Genomic DNA, 20,828 nt, shown 5'->3' with positions numbered 1-20,828 from the left:
TGTGGCTTTACCCGCTATACCACAAAGCTGGCCTCAAAAGAATGAAATGTGAAGTGAGTATTTTAGTATTTTATTTGACTTGTATTTGCCTAGTGATATTCTCTGGATATATCATTAATGTTGAGAGTGTTGAGTTATAATGAGAATTTCAAGGCTCTTTAGAATAAATAGTATCTCATTGATGTCAGTTGGAAAGTCCAAGTAGGATATCGGAAGAAAACTCAAAAGTAAATGTATAGGATTAGATACACTTTCCTCCCACCTCCTGCATACATGTAAAGAATTTCACCTGGGGCCGGCGTCGTGGCTCATTGGGCTAATCCTCCACCTTGCAGCGCCGGCACACCAGGTTCTAGTCCCGGTTGGGGCGCCGGATTCTGTCCTGGTTGCCCCTCTTCCAGGCCAGCTCTCTGCTATGGCCAGGGAGTGCAATGGAGGATGGCCCAGGTCCTTGGGCCCTGCACCCCACGGGAGACCAGGAGAAGCACCTGGCTCCTGGCTTCGGATCAGCGCGATGTGCCGGCCACAGCGCGCCGGCCGCGACGGCCATTGGAAGGTGAACCAATGGCAAAAGGAAGACCTTTCTCTCTGTCTCTCTCTCACTGTCCACTCTGCCTGTCAAAAATAAAAAGAATTTTACCTGTAAGCTAACTTACAGCTTGTGGGCTTAGCTCCTCTCATAGATGTCTGCAGCTCAAAGATTGAATTTTAGTTGGCATTTGTAAATTATCAGAAACTGAAAATACCAGATGCATGTATTTTGCTGATTTTTACTGCTGGACTTTTTCCTTTGGCATATATGGTTGAGTAATACAAATAAATGATAGGCCTGTAGATTATTTGTTCTCAGGTATTACTCCTCGGGAAAGTAAAGGGGGAAAATGGCAGTAAGTATTAAGGATTTCTATTATTATCTGTATAGGTGTGTTAAGGAACTTTAATATACCAAGAGTGTCTCTTTATGATTTACTTGGTAGTAGGTAAATGCAAATTGTGAAAAACTTGACATTATCTTTTAGAAACCAGTTGGAGGAAACTTTAAATAAACCTATTGAAAGGGAAGAGGAGTTGCACAAATAACCTAGTCAGGTGTTTTGTGTAAGCAGTACCGAGAATCCTGACTTTGGAAATCAGTCATAAGCAATCTTTAGAAAATTCTGAAATTCTTTGATGCTTATTTACAGAAACCTGGAGTGTTTGGTTTTCAATTACAGTAGTGATGTTGCTAAGAGCAAAGGATTCAATGAGAATTCTCAGCTCTTTACATGTCAAGGGAATTGTGGTAGCAACTTGATTTTGTAGATTTAGGTGCCTTTTTTTTTTTTCTAAAGCTTTTATTTAATGAATACAGTTTTCATAGGTACAGTTTTGGGAATATAGTGGTTTTTCCCCCATAGCACCCTCCCTCCCCCACTTCCGTCCCACCTCTTACTCCCTCTCCTATCCCATTCTTCAGGTTTCATTTTTAATTAACTTTATATACAGAGCAAGTGCTTCTTTAGATGCCTTCTTTTTTAAAAAGATTTAATCTTATTTTTATTTGAAAGGCTGACTTAGATGTGGAAAGAAAGCTGTCCACCTGCTGGTTCCCTCCTCAGATGGCCTGAATGGAGTGATCCAGAGCCTTCGTGTGGGTGCAGGGGCCCGAGGGCTTGGGTCCTCTCCTGCTGACTTCCCTAGGCGCAGTAGTGGGGAGCTGGGTTGGAAGTGAAGCAGCTGAGACTTGAACCAGTGCCGCCCCTAGGTGCATTTTAGAACTCAGGAGAAGGGATTTGTAAGTCTCTAAAGTGGAACCTTGGTAATTAAAAATTGTTTTTATCTCCTTTGATTTCCAAAAAATTAGAGAAGACATAAATACATTACATTACTTTGTTTTTATAGATTTATTTTACTTGAAAGGCAGAGTTAGGCAGATAAAAAGAGATCTTCCATCTCCTGGTTCACTCTATGAATGACCACAAGAGCCAGTGGCTGGACAAGGTTGAAACCAGGGACCTGAAACTCCATCTGTGTCTCCATTGTGTGTGGATGGCAGGGACCAAGCATCTGGGCCCTCTTCAGCTGCTTTCCCAGGCACATTAGCAGGAAGCTGGATCGGAAGTGGAGCAGCTGGGGCTTGAACCTGCACTCAATATGGGATGCTGGTGTTGCAGGAGATGGCTTGGCTTTACCTGCTGCACCACAGTGTGGCCTCTAGATAAATAACTTTTTTTTTTTTTTTTAAAGATTTATTTATTTGAAAGGGTCACAGAGAGAGGAGAGGCAGAGAGAGAGAGAGAGAGGCAGAGAGAGAGAGAGAGAGAGGGAGAGAGAGGGGGAGAGAGGGAGAGAGAGGGAGAGAGGGAGAGGGAGGGAGGGAGGGAGGTCTTCCATCCTCTGGTTCATTCCCCAATTGGCCACAGTGGCTGGAGCTACACTGATCTGGAGCCAGCAGCTTCTTCTGGGTCTCCCAGGCAGGTGCAGGGGCCCAGGGACTTGGGCCATCCTCTGCTGCTTTCCCAGGCCATAGCAGAGAGCTGGATCAGAAGTGGATCAGCTGGGACATGAACTGGTGCTCATATGGGATTCTGGCACTGCAGGCGGCGGGCTTTACTTGCTGTGCCTCAGCGCTGGCTCTGATAAATAACTTTTTAAAATATAAGATCCTCTTGTTGTGAGTGTGTGGTGCAGTGCATTAAGCTGCCCCTTGGGATGCCTGTAAGTCATATTGAGGTGCTGTTTCAAGTACTGGCTGCTCTACTTCCTGATCTAGCTTCTTGCTGATATGCCTGGGAGGCAGAAGTTAACCCTGGTACCTGTGTTCCTGTCACCTGCCTGGGAGGCGTGGATGGAATTTTGCAGCTCTTGTCTTTGGCCTGGCCTAACCCTGGCTGTTGGCAGCAAATGCAAGACACCGCTTACTGTTTCTTCTCTATCACTCTGCGTTGCAAGTAAAATCTTTAAAAAAATTTTTTCGTTTTGCAGATTGATAGCATGCCTTGAAAAAAATCATACAACAAAGCCCTAATCCCTGAATTGGAATTTTCTTAACTTTAAATATTTTCAGAAGCATAATAGAAATCAAGATACTTCTAAATTTCCAAAAGAATTTGACACGGACATTTATATATTCCGTTTGTAAATGAATCTTAATATAGCTTAAGTTAAATGCTGCACCTGGTTACTGAGATTACTTTGTACTGTACTGTCTGTATCAGAAGTGCTGGGAGGCCCAGGCGCTCTGAAAAAACTTTGAAGACACATGAGGATATTGTAGCCCTTTTTCCTGTTCCTGAAGGAGCTCCCTCAGTACACCACCCCCTCCTGACCTCTAGGTAAATGCATGTTTTAAAGTTTTCTCTAGGAAGTAGTGTTGAGGATTGCTTTTAGTTTATTCATTTTTCCTTTTGGCTGTATTCTCTTAGAGGTCAGAGATGGGAAGTCATTACCCTGAGAATATACCTCCTGTGTCACTAAAGGAGCTCCATCAGCAGGAGAAAAGACTGATTTACTCAAAACATTGAGCAGTCCCTCAGAAAAATTTTGAGGAAAAAACAGACCATCAGAAATCTTGTTTTAAAACAGTGGTTCTATTTCATTCACAAACTAGCCTCTGGTCAGCCTTGGAAGTTAGTACATTCATTTGTAAGTGACGACAGGTAGAGAAGAATGTAGTCTGATAAACTGTTGTAATTATTTAGTTTTACCAATATAGTGGAGTTGATGTAGATGGTGTTTGAGTATTGTAGACATCCTGATGATGCTTGGCTCGTGCCTGTCACGTTACTAGGGATTCTCACACGGCTTTCAGAAAAGTTTACCTTTTGTTAACAGTCCTGTGAGATAGGTGCTGTTGTGTCATTTAGAGATGTGATGAGAGGTACAGAGAATTACGTAACTTTGCTGTTACTGTTTAATGGTTTTTCTGTTTTTCTTTTTAAAGTTTATTAGAGATTACTGTGTGTCATCTTTGGCAATTAAAAAATAATATAACATTTTTATTCTGTAAAACTAATAACTTCGGGACTCAGTTATACCAGGGTACTTAAAAAAGTCAATGGAATAATGGAATTAAAGGATACATTTGGGAGTCTTTGGTGTAGTCCATGTCAGAATGCCTGGTTTGAGCCTTTGCTCATTTCTGTGGATTCTAGCTTCCTGCTAATACACATCCTGGGGGCAGCAGGTGATGGCTAAAGGGGTTGAGTACCTGCCCCCCACAGTTTGAATTCCTGGCTTCAACCCAGTTTTTGTGGGAATTTAGGGAATGAATCAGCTGTTGGGAGATCTGTCTGCCTTTCAAGTAAGCAAAAAATAAAAAATTATTTAAATGAAATTCAAACTTAAAGTTTGAAATCCATAGTTTTTTTTCTCCATGATGCACATTTCCCGTGAATATTTTGAGGACCCTGTGTACATACAGATTCCAAGATTTTTTGCACTTCAGTGTTACCTGTTAATTCTATTTTCCATGAGTTTTTGAAGCACACTGTGTTCTTAGATCACTTGTGAATGATTTGAATCATCTGCTTTTGGACTCTGGCAGTTTATAAATGTGGAATACTTCTGAGAATATCCATGCTTCTCTTTTTACAGAACAGACTTGTCATTCGTTTTTTATTTCATTGGAGAATGAATTTTTAGTGCCAGTTCGTTAAAATCAAATGCGTGCTTCTTGTATCTTGTTTTTTTTTTTTTTTTCAGTTGAATGTATGTTGATTCAGTGAAAATGTTTTTAAGTATTTTAACTTTCCTTTTTCCCAGTTGGGATGAATGGGTTCCAGAGAGCAGAGTACTCAAATATGTGGACACCAATCTGCAGAAACAGCGAGAACTTCAGAAGGCCAACCAGTAAGTGTTTTGAGAAGTGATTATTGAGAAATGTGTAGATTAATTTTGTACATGGACTGAATAGTGGAAGTCATGTTGGTTTCCTACCTATAAAATGATTCTTTTCCTGTGTTACAGCTTTGGTTTCAAGTCAGACAAGCTTTTTCTAGATGAAGGAGGTAGCACACCTGTACTTGAATCTGTCCTTAGTGCTTGGTAGAAAATAGCAAGAATCATGTTGAGATGCTGTAGGTGTAAATCCATGGCTGGATTTCTTCTGTCCTAATTGGGCTCCATGGAAGGGAATGTTGGTGGAGTGGAAAACAAAATGCCAGGTGTCCCGTTTCTGTCTTTTTTCTCTGAAAGCACACTGAATGATAAGCACCCTGAAAGACTATGTGGTCCTGTGATTGTTTTCTTCAGTCTGAAAGCTGTAGTGTGTGTTAAATAATAAAATGGGATTAGTGAATACCAAAACAGAAATGGAATATTCAGTTGTGAGACACAATCTCTTGTCACATTTTACTTTATGGACTTTAATAATAATGGAGGAGAGAAGGACAGAATCTTCCATATATTGGTTCACATTCTAAATGCCTTCAACATCTGGGGCTGCCCTGGGCCAAAGCCAGGAATCTGAAACTCAATCCACTGTAGGTGGCAGGGACCAGAGTATTCGGTCCTCCCAAAGGTATACGGTACCATGATGCTAGAAGAGGAACTAGTTCCAGGGCTGCAGTCTTGGCACTTTGTTCAGGGATCTGGGCAACCACTGTACTGAATGCCCGCCACTGTATAAACACATTACTTGTTTGTCCCCCTTGTTTAAAGCTTTGTACGAGTTTGTGTAAGTTTGGGACCCCAATTGGATTATAACTTCCTGATGGAATTGGGCTGGTACAATTTTCCCACATAAGTACACATTTTTTGATGATAATATTACTGAAATTCTTTTGAAGGGAGCAGTATGCAGAGGGGAAGATGAGAGGGGCTGCTCCAGGAAAGAAGACATCTGGTCTGCAACAGAAAAATGTAGAAGTGTAAGAAGCTCTCTCTTTGCTCTAATTTTTTTTTTATTTTTTATATCTTTGCTTTAATTTTACGTGTTTTTTTTTTTAAGTATAATTCAGATCTGGATTTTGAGTTTGGACACTTTGGAACGTGACTGGAACTTTAAAAATTAACAATGAGATTTCTGTTCCTTGGGTTTCAGGTTGTTAAAAGTCATTGAAAATGCATGTTAAATATGTATGTGTTCCTTATTTCAAAGTTACTTTTAAGATTTATTAATTTAAAAGGCAGAATTACAGAGAAAGAGGGAGAGAAAGAGATCTTCATCCACTGGTTCACTCCCTAAATGGCTGCAGTGGCTTAAGCCAGGAGCCTGGAACTCCATCTGAGTCTCTCATGTGGATGGCAGGGTCCTGAGCGCTTGGGCTATCTTCTTTCCCAGGCGTATTAGGGAGCTAGATAGGAAGTTGAAATGCCACATCTTGTGCCAGTGCCCATATGGAATGCCAGTGTAGTACATGGTGGCTAAACCCACTATGCCACAACTGCAGCCCCTTTTATAAACTTTTAGAAGAGACCTTGTGTTTAGTGAATGGTTTTCCCTGAAGAGCTTAAATCATAGTTCATATTGAATCTTAATGGCTTATATTTTGACTATATAATAGTTATAGGACTTAGAGCTAATACAGACAGAGCATGTTGATTGACATGCAGTGTTTCATACAGTGATCAAGAAGATAGAAGCAGGAATGTTCAGTAGTCCTCACTGTAGGGATTCATTGAAACAAACAGTCCACCTATCTTATATTGCAGAGGTAAGATAAGCTGTCAGTATTTATAGAGTAAAAGATTGAGTGCTTTTAACAAATGTTTGTTATAAAAGTGAATCTAGAGCTTTGCAGGTATAATCCTGTACGTAGGCTAGCCATATTTCTTATGTTTAAAGTCAATTATAAGTTAATTTGGGTTGAAAAATGAGTTCCAAGACTAAATGAATATAATTCATAACATACATTGTTTATTATTTTTTTAAAAGATTCATTTATTTGAAAGAGAGGCAGAGAGAGAGGAAGGGAGGTCTTCCATCTGCTGGTTTACTCCCCAATTGGCTGCAATGGCCAGAGCCGCACCGATCTGAAGCCAGGAGCAAGGAGCTTCTTCTGGGTCTCCCACGTGGGTGCAGAAACCCAAGGACTTGGGCCATCTTCCAGTGCTTTTCCAGGCCACAGAAGAGAGCTGGATCGGAAGTGTAGCAGCGGGATCTCAGCCGGCACCCATGTGGGATGCTGGCACTTCAGACCAGGGTGTTAACCTGCTGCACCACAGCGCTGGCCCCGTTTACAGAGATGGGGAACCATTTTTTTCTGCAAAGGGCCATTTGGATGTTTAAAACATCATTTCTGGGCCATATAGCATTATCAGCTTAAAAAGTAGCCTGCTATAGACTTACTGAATTGTGTGTTTTACCTGCAATTGCCTCAGCAAGGTCAGACCAAATGATTCTGTGGGCCTCAGTCTGGCTTGGATGTTCCCCACCCCTGGTGTTTTAAAACTATAGTAAAGTAAAATTCAGGTGTTCTGGAATGAGCCTACAAAAGTAATCCATAATCAAAGCTTTGTCAGCTGTTTTCTTGGGTTCTCGAAATAGCTATAGCTAATTGGGTAATATGATAGACTACAAAAAGGCATGAGTTTTTACTAAAGATAATAACATAGGAAGGAGACATCAGCTTTGTTCTAGATATGGTAGAAGAGGGTATAATATTTAAATGGAAGGATTATAGAGAAGAGAAAGTTAAGTTTGAACCAATGAGAGTAGAGTAACATTGCTGTTTAAGACAGGCAAGTCTATAAACAAAATTAATGTTTTGGGAAGGGGAACAAAAACAGTAGGGAAAGTAAAACTGAAGCTTCTTGGTAGAATTAGTAATGTAAACTTTAATGTAATACTCTTATAAACTGCATACTTTTAAAATATACAACTTTGGTAGAAATTATCATCCATGTATTGGGTTATTCTGTTAATAAAAATCCTTGTTTCTGAACAGCCCCCCCCCTTTTTTTTTTAATTTTTACTGCCTCATCTTACCCAAGGTAGTCTACCTTTGAATTTAACTGTGATAAAAGAGATCTGAACAAAGGCTGTTTTTACTGAATTTTTTTTCTCCTTTTCTTCTTTTAGGAAAACCAAAAAGAACAAACAGAAAAGTAAGAATGTTAACTCTCTTAATATTGATTTATACCATTATAACATCTTTTAATTTGCTGTGTATGTTTCTTGATGGTCGCAAATGAGTGTCACAGCAGTGTTGAGATAGATACACAGTGGGAGAGACCTAAGTCTGATGATCCTTATGCTGATGAGAAACTGCTAAAGATTTAAATATATGACTCCCCAGAAAAGATAACTTTTTTAAATAGATAGAACATAGTGATATTGTGTTGCTTATATAATGTTTGGTGGAGCTGATCCTAAAAGTTAAGCTTTCACTGAAAATAATTTTTTAACTTAGATTCAAGTAACAGGATCTGTCATAGGCTGTTTTTCTTAAAAAGTTATTAAACAAAATCCCCCTACCTCTGCCCAACACCCGTGTGTTAATAGCACCTGGAAATGGAGATGGCGGCAGTACTAGTGAGACCCCTCAGCCTCCTCGGAAGAAAAGGGCCCGTGTAGATCCTACTGTTGAAAATGTGAGTTTTTCTTGTGTAACTATTAGAATTTTCAGTCAGACACAACCTTCCTCCTTTCTGCCCTTGGGTAGAGGTTATATATATATATAAATCCTAATTTCACCTATAGCTCTCGACTTCCACACTTCATCACTTCATCATCAGGGGTTTACTGTACAAGTTCTGTGTTTTTTTTTTTTTTTAAATTTTTTTAAAATTGTTTTTTTGACAGGCAGAGTGGACAGGGAGAGAGACAGAAAGGTCTTTCTTTTTCCGTTGGTTCACCCCCCCAGTGGCCGCTGCGGCCGGCACACTGCGTTGATCTGAAGCCAGGAGCCAGGTGCTTCTCCTGGTCTTCCGTGGGGTGCAGGGCCCAAGCATTTGGGCCATCCTCCACTGCACTCCCGGGCCACAGCAGAGAGCTGGACAGGAAGAGGAGCGACCCGGGGTGCCGGCGCCGCAGGCGGAGGATTAGCCTATTGAGCTGTGGCACCGGCCACAAGTTCGTGTTTACACACAAGATCAAGTATTTCTTCAGTGTTGGAGGACAGGATAGTTTTTTTAGGTCATATTAAGTGACCTATTCGAGACATATCCAAGATGCTTTAATGAACCCAAAAGAGATGCCATGAAACCCTCTAAGTTCTGTGCTTTAAAGATTTTGTTTATTTGAAAGGCAGAGATACAGAGGGAGGGAGAGACAGAGAGGTCTTCCATCCTCTGGTTCACTCCCCAAATGGCTGCAACAGCCGGAGCTGGGCCAATCCAAAGCCAGGAGTTTCTTCTGGGTCTCCCATGCAGGTGTAGGGTGCTTGAGCCATCTTCTGCTTTTCTAGGCCACAGCAGAGAGCTGGATCAGAAGTGGAGCGGCCTGGACTCAAACTGGCGCCCATATGGGATGCTGGCTCTGTAGGAGGCAGCTTTCCTGCTATGCCACAGTGCCAGCCCTTCCCCCAAGATTTTTGTCTTTACTTTTATACTATTTTTTTTTATTATTTACTTTTTTTTTTTTTTTACTTTTGTACTGTTGTACTATTTTTAAATGGACAGTTCTGCCTGTATATTTGGCATCTGCAAGCATTTGATCTATTCCTAGTGTCCTTAAAGGTCAAAATTTCCCTGTGGTCTAGAGTTACTCTTCAGCAAGAAAAGATGGGTTTCTGATAGTGTTGTTGTTTCTGTTTAGGAAGAAACATTCATGAACAGAGTGGAAGTTAAAGTAAAGATTCCTGAAGAGCTCAAACCATGGCTTGTTGATGACTGGGACTTAATTACAAGACAAAAACAGGTAACTTGAAAACGTCACAGATGGTGATCTGTGTGCTCATGCTCTTTCTTGCCACTCACTTCTGTTACTTCAAAAAGGAAAAAAAATAAACTTGTTCTACAATATGATGAATAATATTTAGTTCAGAGACTGAAGAGTTATCAAAATATATTGGCTTTATGAGTTAATGGTTTAGAAAAAGGTGAAGATAATTCATTTCGGGGGTTGCTAGGTCAGAAATGATTCTGAGAGTTGATAAGTGCAGAACAGGTTGTATACACTGAGAATGGAATATCCTCACCGATGTATGGGTGGTAGAATGCAGACAGAAAGCACTCAGTACCACCTACAAAGTGGATTTCATGATCTCCAAAAGAACCTGAGTCTAATCAATCTTCTATGTGTAATTATTGGTTTTCAGGAATGGGAATGTTTAGTAGAGGAGGAGCATGTTGAACATAAAGAATTCGTTCATGAACATGAGGAATTCTGTAGGACAAATGAAGCAATTTAAAAGAAACATAGAGATTTGGGGTTAGGAATGGAGAGTAGAGGTTGCTTGGGGATGGTGACTTGAGAGACTTGCTCATCCACACCATGTGGACTTAAAGTTTGAGTCCTGATTTGAACTCTTTAAGGATGGGTCTTGGTTACAGCTAAGCTGCCAAGATTAAGTATCTCTCCAACTCCTTTTCTACCTGTGAGATTGGACAAGTGTCAACGTTTTGTGTGTTTTAGTTTCTGCGTTTAGTGGAATGGTGGTTTCTTCTTGATCTTGTTAGAATGCAAAGAGATAATTATGTTAAGTTAGCTTCAGACTGAAGCTGGCATGTAATATACAGTAAGTTAGTACTTGATAATGTGAAGGCACATCTATGTGTGGATGGGTGTGTGGGTCCCCGCAGATTGCTAGTCTTCAGAACTGTGCTGTGCAGTATCTTGGCCACTAGGCAAATGCAGCATTTCAAGTGACGTTTTGTATAATTAAATTTTCAGTTCTTCACATTATCTGTTCCATGTGCTGAATATTTTGTAATATATTACCTATTGCATGGAAGCTTTTCTAGTCTTAAATTTTTCTTTTAGAAAAAGAATATTGTTTAAGTGTGTTTTTATTTTCTTAGCTGTTTTATCTTCCTGCGAAGAAGAATGTGGATTCCATTTTGGAGGATTATGCAAATTACAAGAAATCTCGTGGAAACACAGATAATAAGTAAGACTGTCCTTTCCTAGTATATGCAAAAATGCTTGTCTTCAAATATCTTTATTTTCAAATGAGTTAGCAGAAGTTGGCAGAAATTCATTGACGACATTAGGATTATCTGGCAAAGTCTTATCAAGACAGATAATAGAAATTTTAGGCAAAATTGAAGTTGTGTATAGGCACTCTTAAAAATGAAACTCCCTCCCCCCCTTTAAAAATATTTATTTGAAGGAATTACAGTGATAGGAGATCTTCTGTCCATTATTCTCTCCCCAAATGCGTGCAGTGGCCAGGCTAGGCCAGACCAAAGGCAGGAACGGGGAGGTTCATTTGGGACTCCAGTGTGGGTGGCAGGGCCCAAGCACTAGGGCCATTTTCCAAAGCTTACCCACTGCGTATCAGCAGGGACCTGGATTGGAAGTGGAGCAGCCAAAACATGAACTTGCATCCCATATGGGATGTGCCATATGGTGCAGTGCTGGCCCCTAGAATTTGACCCTTTTAAAATGTAAAACACTAGGTCATTTTGAGAGTTGCAGTTTGCCAGGTCCTGCTTGTGCATATTTTTGAGAATTATTTTATGTCTCTTAATACATCTCTTTGTTAAAAAAAAATCTCCATAGTGTTCCTTGTCAGTAGCTCTACCTTTAATTCCTTAACCCCTTGTTGGCTGGATTATCTGAGTTGTCTCTTTCAGTGGCTGCTTTTGAAAATTTTTCTTCCTTTCCCCCCATTTATCAGGGAATACGCTGTTAATGAAGTTGTGGCAGGGATAAAAGAATACTTCAACGTAATGCTGGGCACTCAGCTGCTCTATAAATTTGAGAGACCACAGTACGCTGAAATCCTCGCAGATCATCCTGACGCACCAATGTCCCAGGTGTATGGAGCGCCACATCTACTGCGATTATTTGGTAATAATACCATTAAGAAAACATGGTTTTACTTTTTTTTTATTGAGCCTTCAATAACTTAAGTTTTGTCTCCCTGAAAATGACTGATAGGTAAACTAACTTTCTAATCTGACTCCATTCCATTTTGAACCTTATTCTAAAAAGTTAAATAGCAAAATCTGCTTTAAAATCAGTGAGGGAACTGGTGATGGACATGGTTGTAGTGTCGCCTTGAATATAACTTGGTCTAAATTCTTCTCATTACATAGTGCGAATTGGAGCGATGTTGGCTTATACACCTCTGGATGAGAAGAGCCTTGCTTTGTTACTGAATTATCTTCATGATTTCCTAAAGTAAGTCTTAAGTGAAAACTAGAAACATGGATTAGTGTGTTATGCTAAAATTGAGGAACTGATAATTATATGTTAAAGCAGTGGTATTAATTTAAGCGTAGTTAGATGGTTGATGGAACAATTTGAGTGCAAACCAGTGAGAACCTCAAGCAGTGGAGGTGGAATATTGGAATGATGGAGGAAAACTGGAGTATTCGGAATGGAGGTAAGCATTGTCTGGTCATTTGGAATTAGGATAAAATTCAAAGTTGCACTTTCTGGCACGTACCAAAGTACTAGAACAATCTAAAATTGAAACTAATAAAAACAGGTAGGGTAACATTTTTATAGTTTTGTAATCATGTGTGTGCAGCAAAGGGCTCTCTTTAGTAGAGTTCTTTTTTTTTTTTTTTTTAATATTTATTTATTTTAAAGTAAGAGTTAGAGAAGGAGAAGCAGAGAGAGGTCTTCCTTCCACTGGTTCACTCCTTCCAGTTGGCAGCATCGGCCAGATCTGCGCTGCTCCCAAGCCAGGAGCCAAGAACTTCCTCTGGGAAGGATTTAGGCCATCTTCCACTGCTTTCCCAGGCCACAGCAGAGCTGGATTGGAAGCGGAGTGGCTGGGACTAGAGCTAGTGCTCATATGGGATGCTGGCACTGCTGGTGGCAGCTTTACCTGCTACACCACAGTGCCAGCCTCCTTTAGTAGAGTTCTTAGTCAAGGTGAAACCATGAACGAGTAGGACACAGGAGGTTTATAGACATGGCGTATGTCTAACGTAACAGTATAAATTGCCGGTAAAATATTTCTTTTGTAACTGAGAGCTTCTATTTCTTTTTCTTTTTAATTTTTTTATTTTTTATTTTTTTGACAGAGTGGACAGTGAGAGAGAGAAACAGAAAGGTCTTCCTTTTGCCGTTGGTTCACCCTCCAATGGCCGCCACAGCCAGCGCGCTGTGGCTGGCGCACCGCGCTGATCCGATGGCAGGAGCCAGGTACTTATCCTGGTCTCCTATGGGGTGCAGGGCCCAAGCACTTGGGCCATCCTCCACTGTACTCCCGGGCCACAGCAGAGAGCTGTCCTGGAAGAGGGGCAACTGGGACAGAACCAGCGCCCCGACCGGGACTAGAACCCGGTGTGCCGGCGCCGCAAGGCGGAGGATTAGCCTAGTGAGCCGCGGCGCTGGCCCTCTTTTTCTTTTTAATATTTATTTATTTGGAAGGCAGAGTTAGATCTTCATCCCCTGGCTCATCCCCCAGTGGCTGCAGTGGGGGGCCAGGCTCCCACATAGGTGCAGGGATCCAAGTGTCTGGGCCATTTTCTTTTTTTCCAGGCAAATCAGCAGGGAGCTGTATTGGAAGTGGAGCAGCCATACTCGAACTGGTGCCCATGTGAGATGCTGGTGTGGCAGTGGCAGCATAACCCGCTGTGCCACAAATGTTAGATTGGCCCAGGTTTTTTTTTTTTTTTAAAGACTTATTTATTTGAAAGACTTACAGAGAAAGGTAGAGCCGGTTGTGTGTATGTGTGTGTGGGGGGTTTTCCATTCTGCTAGTTCACTTCACAAATGACCGCAACAGCCAGAGCCGAAATGATCCAGAACCAGGAGCCAAGAGCTTCTTGGTCTCCCACATGGGTGGAGGGGCCCAAGGACTTGGGCCATCTTCTGCTTTCCCAGGCCACAGCAGGGACCAATCCAAGGTCCCTGCTAATCCATTCTCTTCTGGATCAGTAGAGAAGCAGCTGGGACTCTGTTGCCCATATGGGATGCCAGCGCTGCAGGCTGTGGCTTTAACCAGATTGGTCCAGATTTAGTGAATAAGTGTGGAAAAGGGCACTCTTGGTTTCCACAGGTGGTTGGGGGACATTTCTAATGTAAAATACAGTATTGTATATTTATTATATTTCAATATTATTGTGAATTTTTTTTTAAAAAAGATGTATTTATTTGAAAGTTAACAGAAAGAGATGGAAAGTAGAGCAGCTGGGACTCTTACCAGTGCCTGTATGGGTTGCAACAGTAGATGGCAGCTTAACCTAGAACACGGCATTTGCTCCTACAGTGAATTTTAGACAAGCTAGGCTTACGTTAGGATGAAGTAATAAGTACAAGGGTACTTTAGAAGTTTCGTGGGAAAACGGAATTAAAAGATAATTTTGGTGTAAAATCCTGCATAATTTTTTCATAGTATATACATTTTCCATGAATTTTTTCAAGACCCTTCATATGTGTGGATTTAAAAACCTTTTTTTGCCATTTTGTAAAATATTTAATTCCATTTTCCAACTTTTTGAAGTACCCTTTTGTGCTTTCATTGATGAGGAAAGTTATCCGTATTTTTTCTTGAAGATTTATTTATTTTTGAGAGGCAGAGTTATAGACTAGAGAGGAAGAGACAGAGTGAGAGATCTTTCATCCGCTGGTTCACTCCCCAAATGGCTCCAATGGCTGGAGCTGAGCCGATCTGAAGCCAGGAACCGAGAGCTTCGTCTGGGTCTCCATGCAGGTGCAGGGCCCCAGCCACTTGGGCCATCCTCCACTGCTTTCCCAGACCATTGGAGAGCTGGATCATAAGTGGAACAGCTGGGACTTGAACCAGCGCCCACATGGCATGCCAGCACCACAAGCAGAGTCCTAACCTGCTATGCCACTGCACCAGTCCTAATCAATATGGTTTTGATGGGAAAGAACACAGTCGAGGTAGTTGGGGAATGGTACAATTCTCATTTGTAGAGAAAGTTCAGTCTTTGGAAAAGGTCTGATTTTCCAAAATCTGAATATAGTTAACAAAGTGGGTTATTTCTTGGACCCAGTATTGGTGGAAAGGTTCTCGTTTTCTCCTTCATACATTTCTGTATTTGAAGTTTTCCTTAATGACCATCTATTTTATGGTAAAGACATTTTTAGAACTGCAACATGGGTCTGGGAATCTGTAGTCCTGGTCTCTATCAGTGCTAGTGTGTTTCTTTGGCACACACAAGTGCTCCACTGCTTAATGGTTTAGGTCCTCTTCTCCTTTTTCTTTTTTCCCCTTTGTTTTAAAATTTTATTTATCTGAACAGTAGAATTAACAGTGAGCAAATGAGATACTGCATCTGCTGGTTTACTCCCTAGTGACCGCAAATGCCAAGGCTGAGGCAGGCTATAGCCAGGAGTTAGGTGTTTCTTCTGGGTCTCCCACGTGACTGGCACTGGGCCAAGCACTTAGACCCATTCTCCACTTCCTTCCCAGGCAATTAGAAGGGATTTGGATGGGAATGGAGTATACACTCAACAGCAGTAACCCCCCCTCTCCTTTTCTAATGGAATGTAATTTTAAGCTTGAAATATACTTGTGAATTTTGCATCTGTAAGGGAGCTAAAGAAAACATTTTTTTTAAACAATTAAAATGCCTCACAATTGGATAAAAAGTTTCTTAGAAGATTGCCTAAGCTCTCCAGTTGCAATTCAGGATTGATCTTTGTTATTTTTGAATAAGGAAGTGACTCCAGACTTCATTCATTCTTTCGCGGTTAGTTATCTAGTAGGTAACCTTATTTACCTGAATTGTAATTAGCTTGGTTTTACAGTGAGGTAGTCAATAGTATATTTCAGGAAAATCCTTATAATGGGTAACATTTTATTTTTTAGGTACCTGGCAAAGAATTCAGCAACTTTGTTTAGCGCCAGTGATTATGAAGTGGCTCCCCCTGAGTACCACCGGAAAGCTGTGTGAGAGGCGGCACACTCACTCACTCAATATTGGTATCTCTGTAAACACATTTTTGTTTTTAGTCCTTCTCTTGTACAAATGATGTACTTTGAAGATGTTAGTGTATAACAGAATTGATGTTTGTTTTCTGTTTGATTTTGAACAGAGAAAATAAAAGGGGTTGCAGCTCCTTTTTTTCTTTTCTTACTTTTTCATTTCAAAGTTGCTACCAGTGTATTCAGTGATGGACAACAGAGGGACATGCTGTAGAGTGTTTTATTGCCTAGTCGACAAAGCTGCTTTTGAATGCTGGTGGTTCTATTCCTTTGACACTACGCACTTTTATAATATGTGTTAATGCTATATGACAAGATGCTCTGATTCTTAGTGCCAAAGGTTCAATTCAGTGTATATAACTGAACACACTCATCCATTTGTGCTCTTTTTTTTTTTTTTTTTTTTTTAATGGTGCTTAAAGTAAAGAGCCCATCCTTGGCAAGTCATCCATGTGGTTCCTTAGGCATTTTATCTTTGCTCAAATTGTTGAAGAATGGTGGCTTGTTTCATGGTTTTTGTATTTGTGTCTAATGCACGTTTTAACACAATAGACGCAATGCATTGTGTAGCTACAGTTTTCTGGAAAAGTTGATCTTTTAGGAATTGTTTTTCAGATCTTCAATAAAGTTTTTCTTTAAATTTCAAAGAGCAGTGTGCGTGTGTGGATGTGTGACGCCTTTGCTGTGTATTCCTTGTGTTTAGACCGTGATTCTCAGGTGGGTGATTACCTCTCTGGTTTCACCCTTGTGCAATGAAACAGCCCAGCTTGACTTTCACAGGGCAGATCAGGCAGTTAGGCAACATTTAGAAGTTCACGTGACTAGCTCTCTGCTTTCCCCCAGACTTAGAGACACTTTACCTGTGTGACAGCTGTACTCTGTCAGTAGTTGTTTTCAAGGCATGTATTAGAGAAACATGAGCTAATACTGTAGTATACAGCAAAAGCATTTGTAATGTGCAGTAGTTCTCTCCTTTGTTAGAGATATCAGAGTGGTTTGGACTTGGGTAATGATGACACTCTTAACAAAATGCAATAAGTAAGTTCAGGTGGCAAGAGCTGTGGCAGGACAAGAGGGAAAGAGTTCAGCTTTGAATATAATATGGTAGACTTTGCTTTGTTCATTTGAAGGAAACTTCCAGGTTGTATTTATAGTCTCCCAGCCTTTGTGGTCTCTGCTTACTTGTGCTCTGCTTTTTTATTTACCCTCTGTCACAAGTGTACTGATAGAGTTGGATTTTGAACAATTATGCATTGTTGCCTGAAAACTCTGTTACTGAATTTTACTTTGTGGGTGTGATACTTTACTGTGTATCCATGGTCCTTTGAACATGTGTATTACTTGGTTAGGTATACATATTTAAAGATTTGTTTGTTGGGCACATCTATGATAGTAGACTTTTTTTTTTTTAAAGATTTATTTATTTGAAAAGCAGAGCTAGATCTTCCATCTGCTACTGTTTCACTCCCCCGATAGCCAGAAGGGCCAGGGCTGGGCCATAAAGCCAGGAGCTTCATTCAGGTCTCCCTTGTGGGTGCAGGGGCCAAAGGATTTCGGCTGCCTTCTGTTGTTTTCTCAGGTGCATCTGCAGGGAGTTGGATCAGAAATGGAGCAGCCAGGAATCGAACTGGAGCCCATATGGGATGCTGGTATTGGAGGCGGTGGCTTTACCCAGCATGCCACAATGCTGGTTGTTTTTTTGTTTTAGAATGCCTGAGTTTTCTTGGCCCTAGTAGATGCATTTTTATTAAGTAATGGTTGTAATCATTTTTAAAAAGTCTGTGTGAATAAATCTCAATTTGACAGCAAACAGTTTCCTTTAAGAGCAGCCACTTACTCTGATTTTAGAACCTTTTAAGAATACTTTGTTTTTCCTTTGAGGGAGAGCAAGTGCCTGTTGATTGACTCCAGATGTTCTCAAGGCTGGATGGAAGCCCAAAGCAAGAAATTTAATTCATATCTTTATGTGAGTGGCAAGAAACACCACTGCTTGACCCGTCAGTACTGTTTCCCAGGGTCTGCATTAGCAGAAAGCTAGAGTCAGGACTCAGAGCCAAGAACGAAACCCAGGTACGCACTCTAAATGCAGTGCTAAAGGGCCACCCCTCCATATTACTCTAAAAAATTAAGGACTCCAGAGAACTTTTGTTTAAATTTGTCGTGTATTTACTATTTGGGAACTGAGAACACACTTAAAACCTAAACCTCTTCGCCATCAAAATGATTGTCACACATCATGTCACCTCTGGAAAACACCATGTACTGTCATATTAGGTCAGATATGGGGCCCAACGCTGTGGCACAACAGATAAAGCTGCCACCTGCAGTCCCACCATCTCATATGGGTGTTGGTTTGAGACTCAGCTGCTCCTCTCTGGATCCAGCTCTCTGATGTGGCCTGGGAAAGCAGTAGAAGATGGCCCAAGTCCTTGGGCCCCTGCACCCACGTGGGAGACCATGAGGAGGCTCTTGGCTCCTGGCTTCGGATTGGCTCAACTCAGGCCATTGCAGTCATTTGGGGTGTGAACCAGCCGAGGGAGGGTTCTCCCTCTCCCTCTCCTCCCTCCCCCTCTGCCTCTCTCTAACTTTCAAATCTTTGTCAGTTAACTTTAACCTTTGCAGACTGCCTGGGCCACTCAGAATTCTTGTGGATTATAACAGTGATCCTAGAATTCTGTATCCAGAAATTCTAACATATTCACAATGCTATGAATCAAAGATTTTCATTAGCCCCACCCCCCATGACTTTTAAATGCAGTGTTGAGAGCATAGATGATAACTGAAGAAGTCAAGTCTTTCTTGGATACTAGATCTGCAGAGTATTTTTGAGTATACTTTGATTAGCGAATTTTTTTGTTTGGAAGACAGTGGCAGATCTTCATTGGTTCATTCCGCAAATGGCTGTAATGGCTGTTACGGCCCATGCTGAAGCCAGGAACCAGGAGCTCCGTGTAGGTCTACATGGGTGGTGGGAGCCCAAGTACTTGGGCCATCTTCACCTGCTTTCCCAGGTGCATTAACAGCTGGATTGGAAGTGGAGCAGCCAGGAATTGAGCACTCGATACATGAGGGTGGCATTGTCAGATATGGCTTAACCCATTGCCATGGTGCTGGCCAATACTACTTAATGGTTTATGGTTCATGTGTACCTTTGGGAGGGAACAGGTTCAAGTACTTGGGTTCTTGTCACCCACATTGGCAATAGACCCGGATGTAGTTGTCATCTTGTTTTGACCTGGTTCAGCTGTGGTTGTTGGGAGTAACTGGGAAGTGAACCAGTGGATAAAAGATTTCTACCTTTCAAATAATAACTGAAACAGATTTGTGAAGTTTAGGTGTTAGTTCTGTTATTAGGGATAGGATAGAATGGCTCTCTAGCTTTGTTTTTTAAAAGATTTTATTCACTTGAAAGGCAGAGATCTTTTTTTTTTTTTTTTTTGAAGATTTATTTATTTATTTGAAAGAGTTACAGAGAGAGAGAGAGGTCTTCTGTATGATGGTTCACTCTCCAGATGGCTGCAATGGCTGAAGCTGTGCCGATCCGAAGCCAGGAACCAGGATCCTCCTCCAGGTCTCCCACGCGGGTGCAGGGTCCCAAGCACTTGGGCCACCCTCCACTGCTTTCCCAGGCCACAGCAGAGACCTGGATTGGAAGAGGAGCAGCCAGGACATGAAATAGCGCCCATGTTGGATGCCAGCACTGCAGACGGAGGCGTTACCCACTGCGCCACAGTGCCTGTTTAGCTTTGTTAGGACGTGTGTATCACGTATGACAGGATCAGTGTACCAACACTTAGTGCATTGGGCACTAGCAGTTTTAGAGTCCCCCATTCATCAGTAGTGATATTTTGCCTGGTTTTGAAATTAGTTCCTCAGGATGGGCATCCTCTGCTCCAGCTTGGCCCTTCCCCTCGGGCCTCACTGAGCACGGTGTTCCGCAGCTCTGACTGCCATTTGAGTTCGATTTGTGATAGCTGTTACCATTTCTGTAGTGTATTTCAAAAAGGAAGGTCACACAAGTTGAGTCACTTGCCCATGGTCAGCAAATGAAGTTGCAGAGCCAAGTTCAGGCAGCCTGTTCCCCAGCCTCACACATACCATCTGATCACACATGAAGTACTTTGTCTTTCCCATTGTCCTCTGTTGGGAACAGTTATTTAAGGACACAGCGCCCTGCTCTGCTGTTGCACTCCACCAGTGCTCACAACAGCCAGGGCTGGGCCACGCCAAAGGCCTGGGAATGCAATCCAGCTTTCCAAGGCTAGTGGCACAGATCTCAGATAATAGAGCCATCACCTGCTGCCTCCCAGGGTGCACATTATCTGGAAGTTAGAATAGGGAGTAGAGGCAACTCCATTAAGGTATGTGGGCATCTGATGTGACAACTGCTATGCCAGATACCTGTCCCCTGTGTGCCCCTTGTGTCAGGGAATACTGAATATTCTCTAATATTGAAAAGGCAAGTTGGAGAATTCTAATACAGTACGTGAAGACTTTATTTTCTAGTAGTGTACATACTGGAGAGGCAAGTCTCCTACTTGCTTGTTCATCCCACAAAGGCCAGGGCTGGGTGGAGGCTGGAGCTGGAGCTGGAAACATGAGTACTGGAGCCATTACTGCCGCCTCCCAGGGTCTGCATTAGACAAATGCAGGACTGTTGCTAACCCGCAACACCAAGAAATGGAAGATAAACAGTGTCAGCTTCACGTGGACAGCAGGAGATGAGACTGGCCCGAAGTCAATCTGGACGATCGGGATACTGAAGTGTCTTGAGTACTTAGAGAAGACTGTTGTAAATTGGTAGTTCAGACCAGTCGTCTCGGTGCTGGATAGTAAGCAAAGATACTGAAAACATGCTTGGGGGCGTTGGAGAGCCAAGAAGATGGT

The 20,828-nt window shown here is 41.7% G+C and overlaps 1 protein-coding gene across 8 annotated transcripts in view; it reads left to right on the top strand.

The window, feature by feature from the left end:
• MORF4L1 (mortality factor 4 like 1) overlaps positions 1–20,622 on the top strand; it is a 30,863-nt gene extending 10,241 nt beyond the window's left edge. For 3 of the 8 annotated variants that reach the window (NM_001253749.1, XM_089309184.1, XM_089309183.1), the window contains 9 exon segments: positions 4,744–4,830; positions 5,769–5,849; positions 8,003–8,028; positions 8,426–8,514; positions 9,680–9,781; positions 10,885–10,973; positions 11,706–11,878; positions 12,127–12,211; positions 15,825–16,588. In NM_001253749.1, the coding sequence (NP_001240678.1) occupies positions 4,744–4,830; positions 5,769–5,849; positions 8,003–8,028; positions 8,426–8,514; positions 9,680–9,781; positions 10,885–10,973; positions 11,706–11,878; positions 12,127–12,211; positions 15,825–15,909 (817 nt within the window). In that variant the 3' untranslated portion in view covers positions 15,910–16,588. 8 annotated transcript variants of the gene reach the window in all.
• The last annotated feature ends 206 nt before the right edge of the window (positions 20,623–20,828 follow it).

Source organism: Oryctolagus cuniculus, chromosome 12 (assembly GCF_051225735.1).
Source record: "Oryctolagus cuniculus isolate XC-2025 breed Fujian yellow rabbit chromosome 12, ASM5122573v1, whole genome shotgun sequence".
Lineage (NCBI taxonomy): Eukaryota > Metazoa > Chordata > Mammalia > Lagomorpha > Leporidae > Oryctolagus > Oryctolagus cuniculus.
The sequence above is the reverse complement of the archived record's forward strand: the minus strand, read 5'-3'. Positions and strand labels throughout refer to the sequence as shown.